Raw genomic sequence first — 22,436 nt, 5'->3', positions numbered from 1 at the left:
AGATTCCAATCCACTTTTCCCCGGGAAGTACATACTTAATATGGAGGCTAGTATATATAAGCCTCATATTGATACTAGATTTGTATTTTCTCTTTCTTTAATACCCATCTAGAAGTTTATATTAATGTATAATGATTTTATGTAACTGTTGGAAGCATTCATGTATATAATGTACATATGTTGTAGTATTGTATTAACATTTGGAAAAGAATAAAGACTTATTATTGAAAAAAAAAAAAAAAAGAATCTCTAATCCAGGGATTGTGCCAGAATGAATAATGACACTTAAGCAGGCCATCACAGGGGTGTGCCTTATGTAAATCAGGCTCAGTTTATGGTAACTGGGGTACTGGAGTGGTTTAGAAACAATATGAGCAGCACAGCTGTTCCAGTAATGTAAAGCTATAACAGCAAAGGTGCATATTGATAAATTTTAGCATTAACTCTATGTTACGGGATATTTTTTAAAAAGTGATGCATGGATATTGAAAGAGCATCTTCACTGCTCAACATTGTGCCAGTCAGTTTTTTATGCAGAATTTTACACAGTTTGCATAATAGAAAATACTGGAGACATGATTCGGTAATTGCTATAGTACTGCTGCATAATGAAAATTCAGGGGGCCAATATCAATAAGATGCATATCACTGCATGAAAGGTGCAAACTATGTAACATGAATGCAAGAAGATATGGAAATTCTCCATATCTCTGCATCCTATTAATTGCACATGTCACAATTTGGCCTTGTTGTTTGCATTGAATGGCTTGGGCCCCATCATCTGAAAATTTGCCATTATTTTTACTTTACTTTGCGCAAATATATATTTCAGCGCTACATTTAAACTATTTAATCCACTTACTCTTGAGGCTATTCAAAATGGGGAGAGGGTTTGCCACTAATTTTATATATACATAGATATACAACTTTCATCAAGACAGCCACATTTCAACCTTGTAAACGTTGCCCACAAACATCAACAATGCCAATGGTAACATGCTACCATGCCTGCACCAAGAAACAACCTCAGTGCCTATAAAATTTAAAGTAAAACAGACAGCAAAAAACATTGCAGGGGAAGTGGCATATTGCCCAGCCATGAGAACTGTGCAATCTCGAACACCAGTCAACAATTTAGCCATATATCTATATATATATATATATATATATATATATATATATATATATATATATATAGTTCCCCTTTATAATCTTGAAATACTGAAATCTTGAATTTCAGTATCTCGAAAATATAAAGGCGAAGGACTCACAATCCCGAAACCCAAAAGCACGAAACACACAATCACGAACAAACACACACCCTACACCACACAATACACACACCATTCTACTCACACCACACAAACTACACAATGCTACACTACATGTAAGCAGGGGTCAAGCACCCCTGCACCCCCCATGTGGGGGGCTGAACCCCTACCCCCCTACTTATATATACCAACTCCAAGATCGCACAAACAGAAAAAAAAAACAAACTCACACCCAGACATTCTGCAGTCCCTTCCATGCACACACACACTCGCACACACACACACACACACACACACACACACACACACACACACACACACACACACACACACACACACACACACACACACACATATCACACATACACAAACACCAACGCATCCAACACTCACACTCATACTTCCATTTTCCTACCCTAACCCACACATACAACTTACAAAACTTCTCACATACACTCACTCACCTTAAATTCGGGAAACCATCCCAGCCAAACACTTTACGTAACGTAGCGTAAATGCATAAGCAGAGATTTGATATTTTCGTTTTTGCGCTTATGCACTTTCGCTATTTTGAAATTTCATCTTTATGGTCTCAAGATACTGAAATTCAAGATTTTAGTATTTCAAGATTATAAAGGGGAACTATATATATATATATATATATATATATATATATATATATATATACATACATATATATATATATATATATATATATATATATATACACATATATATAGGTATTTCAAAATCATTGAAAAATAAGTGTTCAAAATCAGAATGATCAAACTGCGAAGATCAAAATAGAAGAAGCCCTGCTGCATCCTCCCCACCCACCAGTGGGGAAAAGACAAATTCTGTCATCATATTAAATGCCAAAGGGCAGTGTACTGGAGCCGGGAGATGATATGGGAATGACAGTAATTCACTTCAAAATTTTGACATTCTGCTTGGATGGGGTGAGGCAGAAATGTAAAATTCTTGAGTCTCAAAGCACCTAGGCTATGTAGAATGCGAACAATGTTGGAAGGTATGTAGCTGAAGCTCATATGTCTCACCCCAACCTGCGATGCATAGGCTCAGTGGTCTAAAACACAAGGACAATGTCTTTTGCTTCGTATGTCCGTCAACATAGTGATAATTACAAGAGCAATACTCAGAAACAGTTATTTGCTAAAACTTTGTAAAGTGTTTGTGTTCAGACCATGTTTTAAAATATTGGGAAATGTATAAGAGCTTCTTTGGCATATAGTATTGGTAGTCCTTTTCACCACACTGTACTAGATTAGTAGCACAAGAGTTCTAGTTATTAGGAAGATACTGCGATACACTGACCTGGAATTGACTGAGCTTGGTTTTCCTGATTGTTTTTTTTTTTTTGGAAGTTGGCCTGGTCCAGTTTTTCTGGCTCACAACCTTGTATTAATTTGTGTCTATCCCCCTCCCCCACCTTGAACCTGCACTTCTCTCTCCCACTCCTGCTCCATTACAGAGGAATCTTAAAACCTGACATAGAAAGGCACCATCTTTGACTTAGCTTTTCTGCCCTTGCTTCATAGGAATCCCCAGTAGTGTGCTCTTATGTAAGTATTACCTGGTATTGTTTTTGTATGTGATTCTTATTGCTATTTTTGTGAAGTTTCACACATGGTCTGTTTTTTCATGCACATTTTTAGTTGTTAACAGCTCTATATGCTCACTTAGTTTCTGGACCTATATTTCAAAATAGTTTCTGTTTTTTGATTTACTCTACTTGCCCTGCATATGAGTGTTTTGGTTATGGCAGTACAGAATTATACTCATAGCATACTGTGGCTTTAAATAACAAGCACAATTTTGCTTTATTCACTAATGTAAATATTGTCACCTGCTATCTGTACTTTAAATCAGTAACCTGTTTAGCAATTAGAATAGAACTTACTGTAACCTCAGAGGAATACAAGCGATTCTGAGTTACTGAATAATACCACTGTTGTTATTCCTGACTTTTAGTGGAGAAAGCTAAATTGTGTGTAGCATCTTAGTAGTTACTGTTTCTTTTCATACTCCTTATAACAGTACATAATAGTGTAGTATATGTTATAATAGCTTGGTATCAACTGCTGTTACCTTTTGTTTTTTTTTTCTCTGCTTTCCTTACATTTTACATTGGTCATAGAATTGTGTTGTTTCTTACAAGATATGCTGCCCCTCCCATGCATCCCCTATCTTTTTACCTACTTGGTAATAAGAGTGTTTTAAAACTTTATACCTAACATTTAACTACTTTTCCTTTTTATTTAAAGTACCCTCAGCAAAAGTTTTATTCGGTGTCCTGGCCAACCTCCAATAAACAAAAGGCTGCCTGGTTGCCCTGCACTGAGACCCTGCATTGGTGGAATGCTAAAGTGCTTTCAGCTAAACTAGTGTATGTTAGCATTGTATTTAAACTGTCCTCTAAACTGAAGATATGTTGCTCAAGTCTTTTACTGTAAGTGTGCACACTACTGGTCCCCCCCCCCCTCATTTTTCTCTTCCTATTGTACTCTTAGGTCTACCTATGTACCTGCAGCCCAGAGTTGTAATGTTTATCCCTATAGTAGTGGTGATACTTTTCACCACAGTGTACTAGATTAGTAGCACAAGATTTCTAGTTATTAGAAAGCTACTGCAATACACTGACCTGGAATTGACTGATCTTGGTTTTCCTGATTGTTTCTTGGAAGCTGGCCCCTGGTCTGTTTTTTCTGGCTCGGGTTCATGTCACTTCTTTACCCTACCCCCATTCCCACCCACACCTGACATCATTTCCTTTATAGCTAAACCTGGTTTGCTCTTCCTCCACACCAGCAAATAGATACCCCCTCTCCTCTACTCATACCCCACATGACCATTAACAGTTACACCCACTTTCCACCCCTCCTGAGCCTTACCTGCTTTTATCTCTTTCAGTCACTCATTTTTATAAAACTCCTTCTATCAATCCTGATTTCTTCTACTAACCTTAAATAAATTGTTACCCTTTACTTCTTTCTGACCTGAAACTAAATCATGACTATATCTTTCAAAGCTCTATTTCTCTCCCTCCAATTTATAATTCTTTTCTCAGCTCTAGCCACTTACCATAATCCTCACCTGCTTACCATCCCATCTCCCACACTCTCTTATCCCACTACCCACCATACCAATAACTACTCCACCCCTATTTTTCCCTGTCTCTTTAAAAATACCACTATATCATTTCACAAGTTCAAAGTACTGTGCATACCAAATGCCCAATCTCTCATTAAAACAAAACATCAGTTCCTTTGCAAATATTTCTTCCTACAAATAATTCAAAGTACAATACTACTCTTATCTAGTGATATTCACCCCAACCCAGGCCCTTGCCAATAGCACTCTAACCATACTTATACTGCAACCCCCCTTTCTAACTGCCTCACAAATATCTCATTAAGATCACAAGCCTCCAAAAATCTATCTTTTTTGTCAATGACTATACAAAGCATTGTCAATAGAAGCACCCTCCTTCACACCTGGATTTCTCAATATAACCCAGATATACTTCCCTATCTGAGACATGGCTAAAACCTTATATTACAAACTGTGAAATTCTTCCCCCAGTTATAATATTTGTTGACTGGATAGAAGTAAAAAAGGGTGGAAGAGTAGCTATACTCTACTCTGACTAGCTCTTTCTCTCTACCCCCTCTCAATAGCTATCTCTGATTTCTGCCCTGCCAAAATACTTGTAGCAACCTGTAACCTAAATCAACACAAAAAAATTGTCATTGCAGCAATCTACATACCCACAGATAAAAACATTCCCATGCTTGAGCAGTTTCTTTCTTGGATTTCTATATCCATTCCCTATGAAACAATTATACTTGGGGATATGAATACTACATCCTCTAGCTAATCTATAAACCTTTATGGCTTTACCCAGCCAATCACCTTGCCCATGCACCACCAAAAAAATTCTCGGAATGGCTCAGTCATTGACTGGATATTAGTATCCAACCCCTAATCCTATCATAACCGTTCCACCCTACCTAACTTCCTTAGAGATCACCTCCCTTCCTCAGTAGTAAACACTCTCCCAATCTTAACAAGAGCCATCAATACAAAGAGTCTCATAACCCTAAAAACTGCAACCCTGTCAGCCTAAATGAATTACTGTCCTCTGTAAACTGGTCATTCCTACACACATTACCCCTTAATGAAGCTGCCCAAAGCTTCAACAATATATTGCTAGAAACCCTTAACACCCTGGCTCCCAGTAAAAAAATTAGGCTAAAATGTAATTATGCTCCATGGTTAAACCAGGCAACTCGATCACTTATGAACAAGAGAGACAGTGCCTGGAGAGCATGGAAAAAGATAGCAACTCAACTTTCCACCTGAACTTATATAAACAGCTTCTCAACCAAACAAAAAAGTAGGCCCTACCAGGCAAAAAGAATTTTTGTCAAAAATCTCTGAGCAACCCACATTCCAGCCCAAAGAAATTCTGGCACTCAATAAACAAATTACTATCTCCAGGGAACCCCTCTTCATCAAACCCCTTCCCTAACAAACCCTCTAATGAAACTACAACCCTACTTAACAACTTTTGCATTGAAACAATAGAAAAGCTTAGTAAACCAGAAACTCTTGATATTAAGACTCCACCTCCCATATCTTCCCTCATTCTCCCTAACACCTGCAGCAACTTCCTTCATCAGATTACTTCTTAACAAACTCAAACCCTGTTCCCCATCAGCCGACAAACTACCTCCATTATTTCTCAAAGATGCAGCCAAATCCATAGCATACCTCACAGCAAGAGGTTCTCCCGCTCGATTCACAGCAGGAGTACAGGGAGTGCCTTCTGTGTGGAGTTTGCATGTCCTCCCTCCGGTTGGGTGGGTGTTCGAAAGACATGCGTTGAAGGTTGAACATCGAGCTGGCACCTCGGCGTTTGTGAAAATCTACTGCCAATCATTAGCGAACCGGAGTTCCTCTGTGGTGACCCCTAACCGGGAAAAGCCGAAAGACAACAACAACAACAGCCCTCTATCTATACTTATCAGAAAATCCATCCAAGAAAATACAGTACCAGATATCTGGTAAAAAAATCTTCATAATATCCCTCCACAAGGGAGGAAATTCTACAGAACCCTCAAATTACAGGCCTTTTGTCATAATATCCCCCTTATCCAAGATACTGGAAAATGTATACATAGACAAATACTAAAGCATCTCTTACATGCAAAGTCCAATCAAAAACTAAGTCTTCTATACCACAACAGCAAATATATACCTAACAGATCTAGACCTCTATTGGCTCAAACATTTATTCTACCATCCCTGCTGTATGCTGCTCCCATACTTACTAACCTCCAAAATAATCTCTTAACCAAACTAAAAAACACCTATATAGCCAGATTTGCAGCCATTAATAGCCATAAATCCCATCATTGTATAGCCCTGAAAAGCTTAAGATGGCCTATGCTCCCCCACATGCTTCAAATATCACAACTACACATTGCATACAGCATCCTAAATAGCGTCATCTCTTGCCCTGCCCTTTCACCCATAACCCTACACACAGAATTGTGACCTTAGAAGCACACAACAAAACCTTCTGCAGGTGACCAAGCCAATCAAAAATATCAATTTCATACTCATGGAACAAATTTCCATTGTCCCTTTGCTCCACTACAAAAGTGGAAAATTCAAAAATCAACTAAAAATTAATTTCCAACATGCATGGATCTGTACTTTTCAGGAATTTACCTAATGAATTTTTCTTCTTCTCTCAATTAATATATCTGCCTGGTATCTGCTATCTAAACTGTCTACAAATATTACTCTCTCTGCAGTTAGTAACTATGCTATTAAATGCATCTTTGTTGTACTATGCCATGCTGTTACTCTGAATTTTTTACTTTAGGAATTGCTACGGTCCTTGTAAATAACTTAACTGCTAACCAAATTTCTCAAACATATTGCTACTGCATTCTCAAAATATTGTACTTTTGCCTTGTATATATTCATATTGTATAGTTCTCTTTCTCTGTTTTTGTACTGTTAAGTATCTTACAACTTGAATTGTTAGTTTTTTGTCTTCTTATTTTTTAATTGCTTTCCTGGAGCTTTTCTCCTCATGTCTCCACTGAAAAAGGGCTCTCTGGGCCCAGTCGGATTAACCTGGTTAACAAATGTAAAACTAAAAAATAAAATATAGGTATGAAGCTGTGACTATGTCTCAGGTGCCTTGAGTTTGATTAATGGCTTGCAGCTGGAATGGAGGATGTGCATACCTATGTTGTGGTGCCAAGAGCATGCTGGTGAGGATGGATCATTCACTGAGCCCTGGTGGAGATCAGATCATGTAAAAGTTGATGGTTTGGGACATGTAGGTTGTCTAAGGAAGTGTGGCTACAATAGGGCCCAGGATGGACATGTCCTCATAGATCACACCTCATTGCCTACACAATCTACAGCAGTAACATCAGTATGCTGAGGACTGGAGCCTAAAACACAATATGATGGATTCTCGCCTGATGATGTTCCACTCTTGGTGATGGGTGGCTCGCTCACCTTGACCTGCACATGGGGATTGGGGACATCCATGTCTATGAACTCTCCCAGAAAGGTAAACCCTTTCAGTATGGTCACATATGAGGGCTGCCAGGAATTGAGAATCAGAGAGGGATCATTATGGTGCTGGCAGTGGAGGAACATGAAGTCAGCAGCAGCAGACGAATAATATATATGTAGGTAAATATATGACATCAGGACTGAAAATGCTCTATCCATATTCATATGGAGATACCTGCATATCGATACCTGTGAATGAAACATGATTTAAAGTGGTAAAACAGTGTTATGTCTAAAGCACACTTCCCCAACCTCTTCCTATAAAACTTGCATGTTTCTCTGGTTTCTTTTTCTTTTGGTGAGGAAAGGATTTTATGTTAGGGGAGCTAAGGATTTCTAGTGGCTTTACATAGTGCTGGGCTGCCAGGTGTCTCTGTATCAAAGCTGGGAAGAAGAAAAAGGAATGTATCTGGTGTTATCATTTTGAAACCTAATTTTTCACACGTCTTCAAATGTGGCTTAAGTAGTGACAGATGTTTCAATGAAATTTACTGAAATGCTTCCATTTAAGGTGCAGTTTACTTATATTGAAACTTTATCTTTAGCTGATATTAATTTGATAGTTAATTTGATGGTTGACACTAAGTTTTATGATGTGCAGTGATCTTGCTTGCAATATACCATTCTGTTGTTTTAGAAAAAACATTAAAAGGTTGAGAAGTTGTTATAGTTTCAGGGCCTCATTATTTTCACAGAAAAGTGAGATATGACATATGAAAATGCATCATGCTTTTTAAAAAGCACCAGAACTTTTGAAATGGCCACTTGGCTACTATTTTTGTGTTTCTGATAAATAGTCTTAGTTGGCAATGAAGTCAATTTAAAGTAATTCTAAACTGCATATATTTTATTGAACTCAAACTTCATTTTGCCTTATTGGTCCAATTAATCAAATATTTTAACATTTGTGAATTCTTTCTAAACTGTATTTTCAAAACCTTTATAATTTGTAACAGCATTAATGAGATATTTGCATGTTTCATGATTCTAATATAAAAGACATAATTCATGAAGACACTTTCTCAGTCTGTGAAAGTTAAGGTTTTAAAAACCTAAATTTGTAACTGCCTTCAAATTAATACATCGTCATGTGGAGTCTTCAATTTTCAGGTATAATATCTCTTGTTAAATTAAAGCATGTTTTGCTACTTTCTACTTAGCACAACCTGGATGAGTGTCACCTTCTCTCATGAATGGTTTGAATAGCTTCCTCCCTCACTCACTGAGAAAGTTCTTGTTTTAGCACTTACTCAGGTAAATTAGGACAACTCTCTACAAGCACTATCCAAAAGTTTATCTTCTTCAACTATTTTTAATTGTATTTATTTGTCATTTGAGTAGGATTAAGAAGGATCGTTTTAGTAGGGTAAAATAGCACAAGTGGACCTTTCAAGGCAACCTGGATGCACTGTTTGGTTAACTAAGTCACACATATTTGCAAGAAGAGTTTGAGTGAATCAGACCCAGTAGAGAATGATGTTAATTAGCAGCTCATAACATTAATATTCTTAACAGCTTCCCTAACAACTAGTGTTAACATGAAGCCCTATCATTACCATAATGACTACCATATGGCCACCGTGCCTTGCTACAGCCTCAACAGTTGAGGCCTTGAACACTCTCTATTCACATTCAGTTGTTACATCCTCACTGAGCACACATTAGAAGTGTTCTTGGATGGGGAGTTGAACTTACCTCACACTGAAGGTGCTGTCATACTTTCCCAGGAGACCCTTGCTGCCTAGCTGACACCTGTTTCAATTAGTCCATCTCTTTAATTAACAAGTGAAGATTAGCCTACAATTCATAGGTACTTACTAGGCTAATGATATGTGAGGATCTTCAGAAGCCTAGCCATTCATTCCCAGTATGTTTCTAGCCCTAGTATTTTAGTATTGTGTTATGATTATGAATAAGCCAGTGGAAAGTAAACACTCACATATTACCCATCCGTAAGAGACAAGGGTGCCAATCAAGGGAGTGAACTTTTGATTTCCCATCCACTCATTTAGACTATGTTTGATAGAGTAGAGATATACTTTACTTTACATTGAGAGGAAGATGATTCCAGAGAAGTGGTATTCTCTCTGAGACATATCTATCCTTTCACCATGTTCTATTTAACTTGCAGCAGAGACTGAGTGCCCGTGATTGGGTGTTTCCTCCACTATTGGATTTGTAGATGCGTAGTAGTTCTGAAAGGATGGGGTCAGTGCAGACTCTATAAGCAAGGCAGAAATTGGCCATCTAGTGAGATACAGAAAAGAGGGACAGGGATTTGAGACAATCAAAGTGGCTTCTGTGATTTAGGCCCTTAATTTTCCTAGTGAGAAAGCATTGTGATCATTCGAGTTATGTCAGGTGGTTAGACAAGTACAAGGCCTTTATACTCAATGATCATTCTAATGAGTGCAGAATACAGATGAATAACCACCTCCTTGGACCTGGATGCCATACCCTTACTAATAAGCTGCACAATGAAAAAGGACTTTCTTACAACAGTGGATACTTTGTGATCAAATGACAGGTAATTGTCCACATGGATTCACAGGTCCCCTCACTACTGGATCAGTTTTCAGGGATGTATTGTTAGTATGATTGTTGCAGGGAACAACATGCTTGCTGAAGGATATGATTACACATTTTTTGAAGTTTACTTTTAGACCATTGCTTTGACACTAGCTGTTTTTTGGAAAAGGCCTTCCTGAAGGATGTTGGTATCTTCTGGAGAGTTTATGATGGCACCAAGTTTACAGTCTGCAAACATAATCATCCATAAGTCCTTGACATTAGCTTTGATTTCAGAGAATAGATACTGAAGAGGGGTTAATCAAGGATTGAACATTGAGGTACACTACTACTGACAGGACTTTTAGAACAGATTCACCCAGCGTAATTTTCTGAAATCTATTTTTGTTATCCAATGAGTTATATAGAGGTTCATATTTTGTTGGATGAGGTTATCAACTATGCCTGAATGGGGGATGCTGTTAATTGCCTTTGTGAGGTCTACAGATACGATGCATACAGATTTTCCCCATTCAACACTTTATGTCCTTATTTATTAATTCTGTAATTACACTTTCTATAGCTGGTTAAGCTTATAGATCTATAGTTGCCGGGGTCACATGACATCCCACCTTCATAAAGAAGAATGACTGTTGCAGTGCTCTACTAAACCAGTAGAAACCCTGATTGTAGAGCCTCTGTAGGGTGTTGAAAAATCACCAATTGGGCTCCATAGAAGCAGTGTTTTTTGATGTGGAGAGCACTTTGGGGGCTTGTTCCTAAGAGATGTGAGGGGTACGGATGCTGCTATGTGATCTGGAAGTGTGTGTAGTGGGGAGGAGGTAAAGTTAAAACTAAATTTATAAGCAAACTTAAAACAGCACACCACTGAATACACCAGATAAATGCTACCTGTCACCCAGTTTAAAAAGCACTTAGAAGTAAAATCAAGTTGGAGGTTGCAGGAGCAAAACAGGTCCAAAAAATGAAGAGTATCTCAAGACCAACTATGTAAAAAGAATGAGTATTTATTTAAAGATGAGCGCTTTCACTGTTAACACAGCTTCTTCAGATCTAAGTTAAAATAAATAAAAACTTAAAATGGTTCTTTTATATGATCACCTCTAGTGGTCAAACAAGTAATTACAATGAAGGTCATTTCATTTGGAAATGTAGTTGACTGGGATTTTCTTTTATTTTCAGGACAGGCATTGTTTGAGCATTTAACATCTATTTGATTTGTGATTTTATGATGTATATCCAACTTGTTATTTATTCATTATATGTATCCTCATTGTAATTACTTGTTTGACCACTAGAGGTGATCATACAAAAGAATCAGTTTATGTTTCCTTCATTGTAATTACTTGTTTGACCACTAGAGGTGATCATATAAAAGAACCATTTTAAGTTTTTATTTATTTTAACTTAGATCTGAAGAAGCTGTGTTAACAGTGAAAGCGCTCATCTTTAAATAAATACTCATTCTTTTTACATAGTTGGTCTTGAGATACTCTTCATTTTTTGGACCTGTTTTGCTCCTGCAACCTCCAACTTGATTTTACTTCTAAATTTATATGCAAGTAGATTGGCTTTGCACTCAGGTTTGAATATGTGATAGAATTTACTATTAGTGCTGCACAGCTTTGAGCATTATTTCTGATGAGTTCACAGTTTTCCAGTCTCACAGGTTCATAGGTTCATAGGCAGGTACTAGGCTATTGGCCCTAGGGCCTATACAAGCGTAGCCATATGGATTCCCTGTCTAGCGGCACTTACAGAAATTCATTTTCGTGCACCCCTGTCAAGCAGAGCCACCGAAGTGATCCCCGGGGTGAATTTTCTATTTCCCATCCAATCGTCAAGATTTTTCTTAAAGAGGGCCAAAGAGGTGCTCTGCTTCACCTGAATGGGCAGTCTGTTCCAGGATATGGGAAGTCTCTGGGACAGGAACCTAGCCCTCTAGCAAGTGTTGTTTATTGGGGTGACAAAGTTTAGGTCCCTGGAGTGTGTGGCTCGGACAGATTGGGATTTCCTTAAGTGGAGCAGGTCCAACATTTGTGGGTTTGACATGGGCTTGTACGTTAGACAGAGATCACCTCTGAGTACTTGATATGAAACAGAGTAGAACTGGAGTTTTTTGAGGTGGTCTGCATAGGGTAGATGTTTTAGGCCAGTGATCCACTTTGTGAGGTATTTCTGTGGCCTTTCCAGTTGTTGCAAATGTTTCGTGAGGTACATACCAAACGGGGCATTGTATTCTATAATAGGTCTAATGAGGGATGAATAGAGGAGAACAATGACCTCCTTTTTTCTAGATGAGAAGCCTTTTGTAATTAGGTGGGCCACGTAGAAAGATTTTCTGACTACTGTGGTGATGTGTTTATCAAAGGAGAGACCACTGTCCACCTGTGTCCCAAGGTCTCTTATCACACTTTCAGTGTTAAGTGGGCTACCACCTATGTGGTAGTTCAAGGGCACTTGTTTTTTTTCCAAAGGGGATGACTATGCATTTTTTGGCATTGAGCTTGAGGCCGTGGCTCTGACACCAGGCATCTATATCAGAGAGGCCCTTTTGTAGAATGTCCACATCCTTTGGGGATTCGATAATGGCTCCCAGCTTGCAGTTGTCTGCGAACTTTGTTAGCCATAGCCTTTCAGTGTTGGCTTCAACTTCAGAGAAGTAGATGCCAAATAAGAGCGGACCTAGGACTGAGCCCTGTGGTACTCCACTTGTCACAGGTCTCGTACTGAATTTGGAGTCAGCTACTTTGACTATGTGGGTTCTGTCAGTGAGCCAGTTTGCAACCCATCCAGTGACATAGGGATCAATGCCCAGTTTAGTAAGTTTATCTAAGATTCCGTAGTGGGGGATGGCGTCAAAGGCCTTGGCGAGGTCCAGATAGGCTGTGTGAACCACCTTACACTCATCCACGTCTCTGGTGACTGTTTCAAAGAAGTCAATCAGATTTAGGAGACATAATCTACCTTTCACAAACCCAAACTGTATGGGATCCAGGGACTGGAGGTGTCCAATGTCCCTGTTTATGAGTTCCATGATGATACGTTCCATGGTCTTACAGACCAGACTTATCAGAATGATAGGGTGGTAGGTACCAGGGTCCGTGGCAGACCCCACCTTATGGAGAGGGATAACCATAGCTGTGCACCATTCAGTGGGCATAAAGCCTGAGGTGAGGCTAATATTGAACATGGTACATAGGTGAGATGCCAGTTCATTTTGTAGTTCATGTAGAACACAGCCTGGGATGCTTTCTGGCCCCATGGATGCTGTATTCTTGGCTTTAGCTAGTGAAGTTTTTACCTGTGCAGCCGTGATTACCGAGACTTGGCCTTCTTCTGGTATTGAGATGGGCCCTTTGGAGGGTCGAAGGAGGTGAAATTGGCACTGAACCTATCTGCCAGAATGTTGACAATATCAATTGGATCAGTATATTTGGTGCCATTGTGCTGTAACTCAGAGCAAATCTGAGTGTTGCCATTGAGGTTCTTGACATAACTGTAGAATGCCTTTTGGTTGTCTTTAGAATCTGTGGCAATTTTGTTCTCGTAACTAGCTTTGGAGGATTTTATGAGGGATCTCAGCTTCTTACTGATGCTGACCAGGGAATTTTTCCAAGCCTGGGTTTTTACTCTTTTTTGCAGGAGTTTCTTTTTTCTGTTGTATAGTTTGTTTATGGCTGGGGACCACCAGATTGGCTTCCTTTTTTTGGAAGATAGCATCTTGGTTCTATTTGGGATGGCATGGTCCATGCACAAGTGTATGTGTTCATGCGATGCATTAGTGAAAGATTCTCTGTACTTGCTTTCACATTCCGTGCACATGGGTGTTGTGAAGTTTGCCACTTCAGTCTTGAGAAGTTTGAAGTTGGCCTTGGAGAAATTTTTTAAGTTGTTTACCTTGGTGGGGTTGGAGGCAGGATGTGGATGTCTAAGGTGATCAGATCTGACCAATGAGAAGCTGACCTGTGGAGTGGAGCATCTGTCTCCCATGTTGGTAATGATCAGGTCCAGGACATTTGTGCCCCTGGTGGGGGTATGGATAAGCTGGTCCAAGGCACTGGCATTTATGAATTCCAAAATAATGTTTAGCAAATGTGTTGGTACTTGAGTAGTTTTCCCAGTCAATGGCAGGGTAGTTGAAGTCACCTAGTATTATGGTGTTTGATTTTACCTGAATATTTTCCAGTATGTTGAGAAAAGTGGAGTGGCAGTCTTGGGGCTTAGTGGGAGATCTGTAGCAAGCTACAATTTGGATTACAGTCTTGCCTAGTGTTAGTTGCACTTGGAGAATTTCAGATGCATTATGTTAGGCAACAAGCCTGGAGGTGTGGATAGTCTTAATGAATATGGACACGCCTCCACCTTTAGTGTTCCAGTCCTGATTGGGTGGGTGAAAGGTGTGGTATGAGTTGCATCCTGGTATAGTTGGGGTGCTCTCTGGAGCCTTGAACCAGGTTTCTGTCACTGCACAGATATCAATGTTCTCCATTTTAAGGAGTGCTTCGAGTTGGTGCATTTTGTGGTTGAGACTTCTAGCATTGAGTAGCATTATCCTCAGGTTTAGCTTGCTTGGACTTGTTATGGTGGTAGTTTTGTCATTTGAACTTTGCCTAAAAAAGACATAATAGTGGTGGCAATGGCCTTGGCCAGTAACCTGAATCCCAGAGGCGACAAGTGCAGGCCATCTCTGGCAAAGCATTGTGCCCTGTCGATCATGTCATCCCAGGCAGACAGGTATTGGATCCCATTAGAAAGAAATCAGAAACTTAGCCAATTGTTGAAGTCAATCATTTTGTCTTTGTACTGTGGTATCATTCTGGGTGAGGGCAGGATGCTACTCAAGGTTAGGGTCTTGCCTGACTGGGCTACCAGATCTGAGAGCATCTCCATGTCTCGTTTCGTGTAGTCCAGGGAGGTGCATCCCAGGTCATTCACACCAACATGGACGATGATAGAGTCATAATCATACCTGTTGTGGAGTGACCTGAGTGCATGTGTTATGTGGCGAATCCCGGCACCCGACAAGCAGCTGACTGTAATCTTCTCTTTATTCAGCCTGGTGAGTGGGACGTCAGTGTGCCTGACTACAGATTCACCTATGACTAGTGTGTTGGGTACTTTGTTTTGCCTTATGGGCTGTTGCTAGGTGACACACTGGTGTTTTGGGCTATGTGTTGCTTTGGTTGTGTTGGTGGGTGGTGGTTGTTTGTGTTGGTGGGTGGTGGTTGTTTGTGTATCTGCTCTGGGGATCTCTGTTTCTTGTTTAGATTTACATTGAGAAGCTCCGCGTATGTAGGTGCATGTTTGGCATTGCTATGTGTGGGTATTATTGGTAAATGTTTTGAGGGGCTATGTGTTGAGTGTGGTGTTGTGTGGGTGTTGACCTTCTCCTCTTGACTGACCAGTTCAGTCTTGGTTGAAGAGAGCTTGGCTTCCAGCTTGGCTATATAAGTGCATCTCTCGCAGGTTGTAGTGTTGGGTGGTAGGAGGAGAGGGTTGTTTGTGTACATGAGGCAATTGCTACATTGCCCCAAAATGCTCAGATTCACCAGGTGGATAGTAGAAAACACTGGGAGCTGACCCTTGGACATACCTTGATAAGAGCTTATTTAATTTAAGTACTAGAACTGTTTTCCTGCTTAATAGGCAAGGAAGGTTGAGTGCTACAGCAATTTAAGGATGATATAGTGCTTATAAGTACATCTGCGCTATTTCTGGGTACAGAGCCAAGTTAGAGTACTGATACTTAAGAGACTGACTAGATCTTAGGGAAAATTTGAAGAGCAGACCATCTGGCTCTGGTACTAGATTTAATAGTGGCTCAGCGGCACTGCGCAAAGCACAAACCCGTGCAAACACGGGTTTTAAAGCAGGAAGTTGAAAGGGATAGAAGCAGCACAAAATTACCAATAGGACAACAAAACTAGAGTTGGAAAGCACTCCCCTAGCGATAGATAGGCTGTTCAAAGCTTACCACTGCTACTGATAGGCTGCAAGACTTCCTTCTATCTCTGCAAAGTCTGGTCGACTCCCAACACAAAACACAATCCTGAAATCAGCAAATCTGAGATCTGGACTATACTGGTTTAAAGAAAAGGTGGGAAATGTGGAGGCAGATAGGACTTTTGTAGTAGTTTTTTTTTTCAGAAATAGGGAGGCAGAAAATGCAGAAGCAAAATACACTTATAAAGCTCTAAAAGGTTAGCACACTTGAGTGTGTAGCCTGTAACAGTAAATACAATTTAAAACAAATGATCTAGTAAAGTGCAATGTACAAAACTGGCACAAATGCAGTTAAATAATTTAACACAATTGTAAAACACTTACGACAAGGTGCGGCAGGTAATAAAAAGCAGAATACAGATCTTCTGAACAATTAAAGTCTTTCTCTCTCCTTTCTGCTGCTGTAATTCTCTGCAGGACACCCAAACGGATCTGCTGAGGTAAAAACAAGCACAAACCCATGCAAACACAGGTTTTAAAGCAGGAAGTTGAAAGGGATTGAAGCAGCCCAAAATGGCCAATAGTACAACAAAACTAGAGCTGGAAACCACTCCCCTAGCGATAGGCTGTTCAGAGCTTACCACTACCACTGATAGGCTGCAGGACTTCCTTCTATCTCTGCAAGGTCTGGCCACTCCCAACACAAAACACAATCCTGAAATCAGCAAATGTGAGATCTGGACTATACTGGTTTAAAGAAAAGGCGGGAAAACCAGGAGGCAGATAGGATTTTTGTAGTATTGCATCTGTAACTTACTATATGAGGTAATAGCAGTATTTTCTAGCTGACGTGTGTTACTTAATGTTGACCTACTCTCAGGATTCTCTTTACTCATGAAACATTTGATAATTAACCTATGCATGTAACCTCTGTAAATATTGTATCTTAAACTTTACTGCTTGCTTAGTTATGTAAACTAATGTAATTAATGTCTTTTAGAACCTAATTGCTGACCTTGGAGCTTTTCTTCCCGGGCCTCCACTGAAAATGGACATGTATCCAGTCAGACTATCCCATTCAACAAGTATAAAATAAATAAAATAAATAGTAGGGTTTTTTTTCAGAAATAGTGAGGCAGAAAATGCAGAAGCAGAATATACTTATAAAGCTCTAAAAAGCTAGTGCACTTGAGTGTGTAGCTTGTAACAGTAAATACAATTTAAAACAAATGACCTAGTAAAGTGCAATGTACAAAACCAGCATGCAAATCTCCAGAATACATGGCATCACTTGTGATAATACAACCATCTATTTGATCATCGGCCTTTGACCTAAGATGTTTTAGTAATAAGTACATTTATGAGTCTCTTGCATTTGAAAAACGGTGTTTCTTGTGAAATTTATGACTTGCACAGAAGTCAAATAACATCTCACCAGTCATGTTTATATTGACAGGCTAGACCTTCCAGATATATCACTTCAAGTATCTCCATTATTCATACATAAACATTGAAGTATCCTAATAAGATTATACTGTCTCTGTGACTTAATTTCCTGACCACCTCACCATTTTCTCCAAATGTCAGATTTTTCAGTCTGACTCTCACAGCCACAATAAGGCAACAACTTATCCACTGTTAAAGATTTGTTTTCTATGGCACTGGACCCATCATAAGGAGCAATTCCAGAGTAAAGGAGAGACAACCCAATTTAGAAATCTATTCCTACAGCTCATTTTGCATCTAGATGTGAGTCCAGCTATAGCCAGTGGGTTCATTTCTAACATCTACAGCAGTTCCAGCTCTGTCTCTCCAATCAGGTGATATTTCATGTCACTAAAGGCGGTCTCATATGTAATGGTGTCTCATGTCTGCATTTCAGTTGGTGCTGATGTCTACCCATTAACTGTGACCCACAGGTTTGTCCTACATTAGTATTTTGGGATGAGCCTGGCTGGATTATGTGGGGGCTCCTAATCACCAGGCACTCACCAGTAGATATGGCCCCCATGCCTTGGCTCCACTGGGGATTCCAAGTAACAGTAGTTTGTACAACAGCCACTTTGATTTAAGATGACCTGTTACACAGAGTTATCAGAATGGATTTGTAAATTGAATGAAAAAATAAAAATGTCTTTTTTCATGCAGTACGGGCTAATTAGGGAAGTGCAATCTACATGCACTAGGGACAATTTAATATGGAAATGAAGAGAAAACCAAACTAGAGGAAGAATCCCATATGTCTCTGAAAAGGCAAAGTAAATAAAATAATCTGTCTGGCAGATGTATTAGGCTACCTGTTATTTATGATTATCATATCCACCATCATCCCTAATAATTTGCTATGAGAAGTGACTACAATGGTTGTGTGAAGATAGGTGAAGGCTGCCAGCCTAGCCAGATAGAATTTTGTAGATAATTCTGTCATTTGTAAATATTAATATAAGCCACAGGCTTGTTCTCTTAAATGGAAGAAAATGCTGTTAAATGTTGAACTTCAAAAATGTAACAACAGTGCACTCTGCTGTAAGAAAGCTGATAAGTCAAGCATTGTGTAATTGTTTGTTGTCAAAACTCGGAGCCAAGATGTCTAGCTAAAGGCATTCTGTCTATTGTTTTGAGGCCAGAGTTAATGGCTAAAATTTACATGTATAATTTATTTTATTGCTCTGGCTTCCTGAACAGCTGCAAGATCAAAAGGGCTATTAACCTCTGAGTTTCTGTTATTCTGGGAAAGCCAGAAAATTGTTAAGTATGATGTAATGTGAAGCAGCACTGTGTTATTAATTTAAAAAGAGAGAATCAGAGGGCATTTTGCATTTTGTCTTGAGAGCATTCAACTCACCAATATCTGCCTGTGTTCTGTATGTAAGTAGGATCTTAGACTTCAGTGTCTCTTTTAGAAATAGCTAGGAAATAGGAAGATTAGACATTTGTTTTCCGTATTGATGTCAGAACTATTCTACTGTATTATTTTATGCATTTTCCTGTGTCTGAACTCGACTAGCACTATGTAGTAAGAAGTATTGTCTGGTGTTTTTATTATTTATTATTAAATATTTCTAAACATTTCAACTGTGGCTGTTTTGTGTAGAGATAATTTAAGCTCTAGAGTACATTGCATATATATAGTGATACTGTACAAAGCCACTTCAAATAAGCCTTGACTGTTCAGTTGCACTTACCATATGGATAATAATATTGCCCAGTATAATTGGACACCCTTTCATAAGTGCCTTTTGGTAGCTGATAAATATTAGTGGGTGGTGGCAGTGATTTCTAATGTATAGTCTGGGTAAAAGGGGGCACATCTGGAGAATCTGTGCCAGCCTTCCCCAGGAGTGCCTGTGTGTTTGTATATAACTCATATCTCAAAGTGTATGCGTGTTAGCTACTTGAGCAGGGACACGAAGCACTGGTTGGACAGAGAGGGTGCTGGAGGTTTTAGCTTGCCCACTAGCCTGAGATCTGGACCCTATAGCTGTGCCAGTGGGGAGTTTTATTGGGTATCTGGAGAGAAAAAGAGAAACCAGCCCCAGACTGACTGTGGTCTCTGTGTGCTCTTAAGGGAAATTGTACTTTACTGTGTGTGTATTTGTTATCTTCCCCTATGTGGATGCCCCTCACTGGTGTTAGTAGTGAGGATTTAGGATACTTGATTGCTGGGCCAGTGCACGGGTGTCACATGTTGTATTATCAAGTGCGAGGACTTGTGAATTGTGTTTTTTCCATGAGAGGGATTTGGGGAAAAAAGTAGTAATTTTTTTTTTTTAGGGCTGAGAATGAGTTGTGAGTTACCAAGCCATGTTTCAGTGGCTGTTAAAGCTTCCTGAGTAATTTTTTGGAGGTGTGCCATGTTTTCAGATATGCAAATGAGATCTGCATACTGTATTAGGAAGGCCTGTTGTGTGGAAGTGTGGAGGGTGTTGGTGAGAATGTTATAGAAGAGGAGACAAAGGATAGAGCTTTGCGGTACACCGGTGGTTACTGTGAGGTATGGAGAGAGGGCAAAGTGCCATTTTGCTAACAGATACATATTGGATAGGTAGCTTTTGAAACACAGAAGAGTTGGCTGAGAGAGACCTAATGAGGACATTTGAAGTAGAAGTTTGCTGTGACAAACTGTATCAAAGGCTTTAGAGAAGTCTAGAAATAAGGAGGTGACTAGTTTGCCATTATCTCTAGCTTTATTGACAGTATTTATATAGGTTAAAAGTGCAGTGTTAATACTATGAGAAGGACTGAAGCCATGCTCTGTGGGGCTTAGGAGTTCATACTGCAGAAGATAGTTTAGCAATAGTTTTTGAATACATTTTTTGAGTATTTTGGTGAGGGGGATAAGATTGCTATAGATCTAAAGTTAGTAAAGTTTGCTGAATTTCCTCCTTTGCGCAAAGGGATAATGTGTGACTTTTTCCAGAGAGAAGGAATGTGGGATTCCTGGACTGACCTGTTTATAAGGAATGAGACAGGATAGGCAATGCTACTGGCTGCTATTTTAAGGTACTCGCTTCAAAGGTCATTACCTGTAGTAGAGCATGGCCTGAGTTTGCTTAAGAGTAATTTTATATAGGATGTAGACACAGGTTAAGTGACTTTCTCAAAGTCACACATATTCCAAGTAGAAATTGAGGGAATGGAACCCATGACTATAGGATGAAGGTCATTAACAGCTTGCATCCTTAACCACCTGAGATAAACATGTGATGTGCTATTTAAGACACATATCAGTGTGATAAAAACAAAAGAAAAATAAAATAAAGCTAAGGCTGCGACTAAACTAGGCTGTGAAATAAAATATATGTATATACTATACAGTAAAGTACAAGTCTAACTTACAAGTCAGACAATTTAAAATGCAACATGATGCTTACAAGAGAAATAGAATACATAAGCATCGTTTAATTAGATTATGGTGTGGTTCATAGATTAGTACTAGGCTAATTGCCCTTGTAGACCATTTTAAGCCTAGCCAAGTATCCCATGTAAGAGTCAAACCCTTCACCTTGTGTCTGTAAGACAAACACCTTAACCATTATGACAACCACCTAATGGCTTTCAAGATTCTCATGGATTTTTTTGTCTCACTATTAGTCTTTGAAGGACTGCATTTCAAAAACAAGGCAGGTTTTAGACACAGACTACATATTTCCATACCTACACAATATATAAATTGCATGAACTATAACTTAGTTGATAAGTATAACTTTTTTGTCAGCTGTGAAACTGATCAGTGATCTAATTGTCTGCCCAATGCCTCCCCATCTGGTGAGCATGTATTGATTATTGTTGGGTGTTGTCCTAGGATCACATCCCAATATGAGTCTGTTGCAGGGAACAATGTATAGCCAAGTTTCTATAGACAGAAGTGATCAAATATCAGCCATTAAAATGTGCACAGTAACTGCATCATAGTGATTAAAATGTTTACCTGTAAGAATATACAAATTACTTTATTAAACCTTGCATCAGAATCAGATTTTAAAGGTTTGGTAGTAGTGTAACATTATTTATCTCACCTGATGATAGTTTTCATTTTATGTTTCAGGCAGAAAAAACACAATGCATGATTTTAATATTCCACTCTTCCAGAATATCATGAAGATGTTTTTTGCAAAAGTGTTAAGACTGTTTCAGTGTTTTTAACATGTTTTTTTTTCAACAGGTTCTCCTTCCCTTAGATAACCCATCTGGAAATATTACTGGCACTATAAGAAGAAAGCATCCATCGAAACTGTGACACCTTTGACTTAGTATACAACACATACTTTCTGCCTGCTTGGATTGAAGACCAGCTAAAATAAATGCATCTACTTATACATAATGCGTGTTGTCTTTATTAATGTCTTCCAGATCCATCCTGAAACATTCCTCTCTAATCTCCATTCCCAAAACAGTGTACCTCATAGCATCTTTTAGGTCTTCAGCTGATAAAAAATAGAATTTTCCCTTTCCAATCTAGCCTGCAGTACAAACCAGGAACTGTAGACCAAAGCACACTGGCAGAAGAGAAGCTGGTCCAGACAAAGAAATCTAAACAAACAATCAGAATTTATCTTTCCCCCT

The 22,436-nt window shown here is 39.1% G+C and overlaps 1 protein-coding gene across 1 annotated transcript in view; it reads left to right on the top strand.

Annotated features, from left to right (window-relative positions):
- The window catches only part of LOC122809027 (uricase-like), a 285,205-nt gene extending 263,011 nt beyond the window's left edge, over nt 1–22,194 (top strand). The window contains exon 8 of the mRNA XM_044080229.1: nt 22,036–22,194. Coding sequence (XP_043936164.1) covers nt 22,036–22,110 — 75 coding nt within the window. The 3' untranslated portion in view covers nt 22,111–22,194. The remainder of the gene's footprint in view (nt 1–22,035) is intronic.
- Nucleotides 22,195–22,436: the final 242 nt, after the last annotated feature.

The sequence above is a fragment of the Protopterus annectens genome, chromosome 8.part0 (genome assembly GCF_019279795.1).
Source record: "Protopterus annectens isolate FY-2018-M chromosome 8.part0, PAN1.0, whole genome shotgun sequence".
Lineage (NCBI taxonomy): Eukaryota > Metazoa > Chordata > Ceratodontiformes > Protopteridae > Protopterus > Protopterus annectens.
This window is presented reverse-complemented; position numbering and strand designations above follow the sequence as displayed.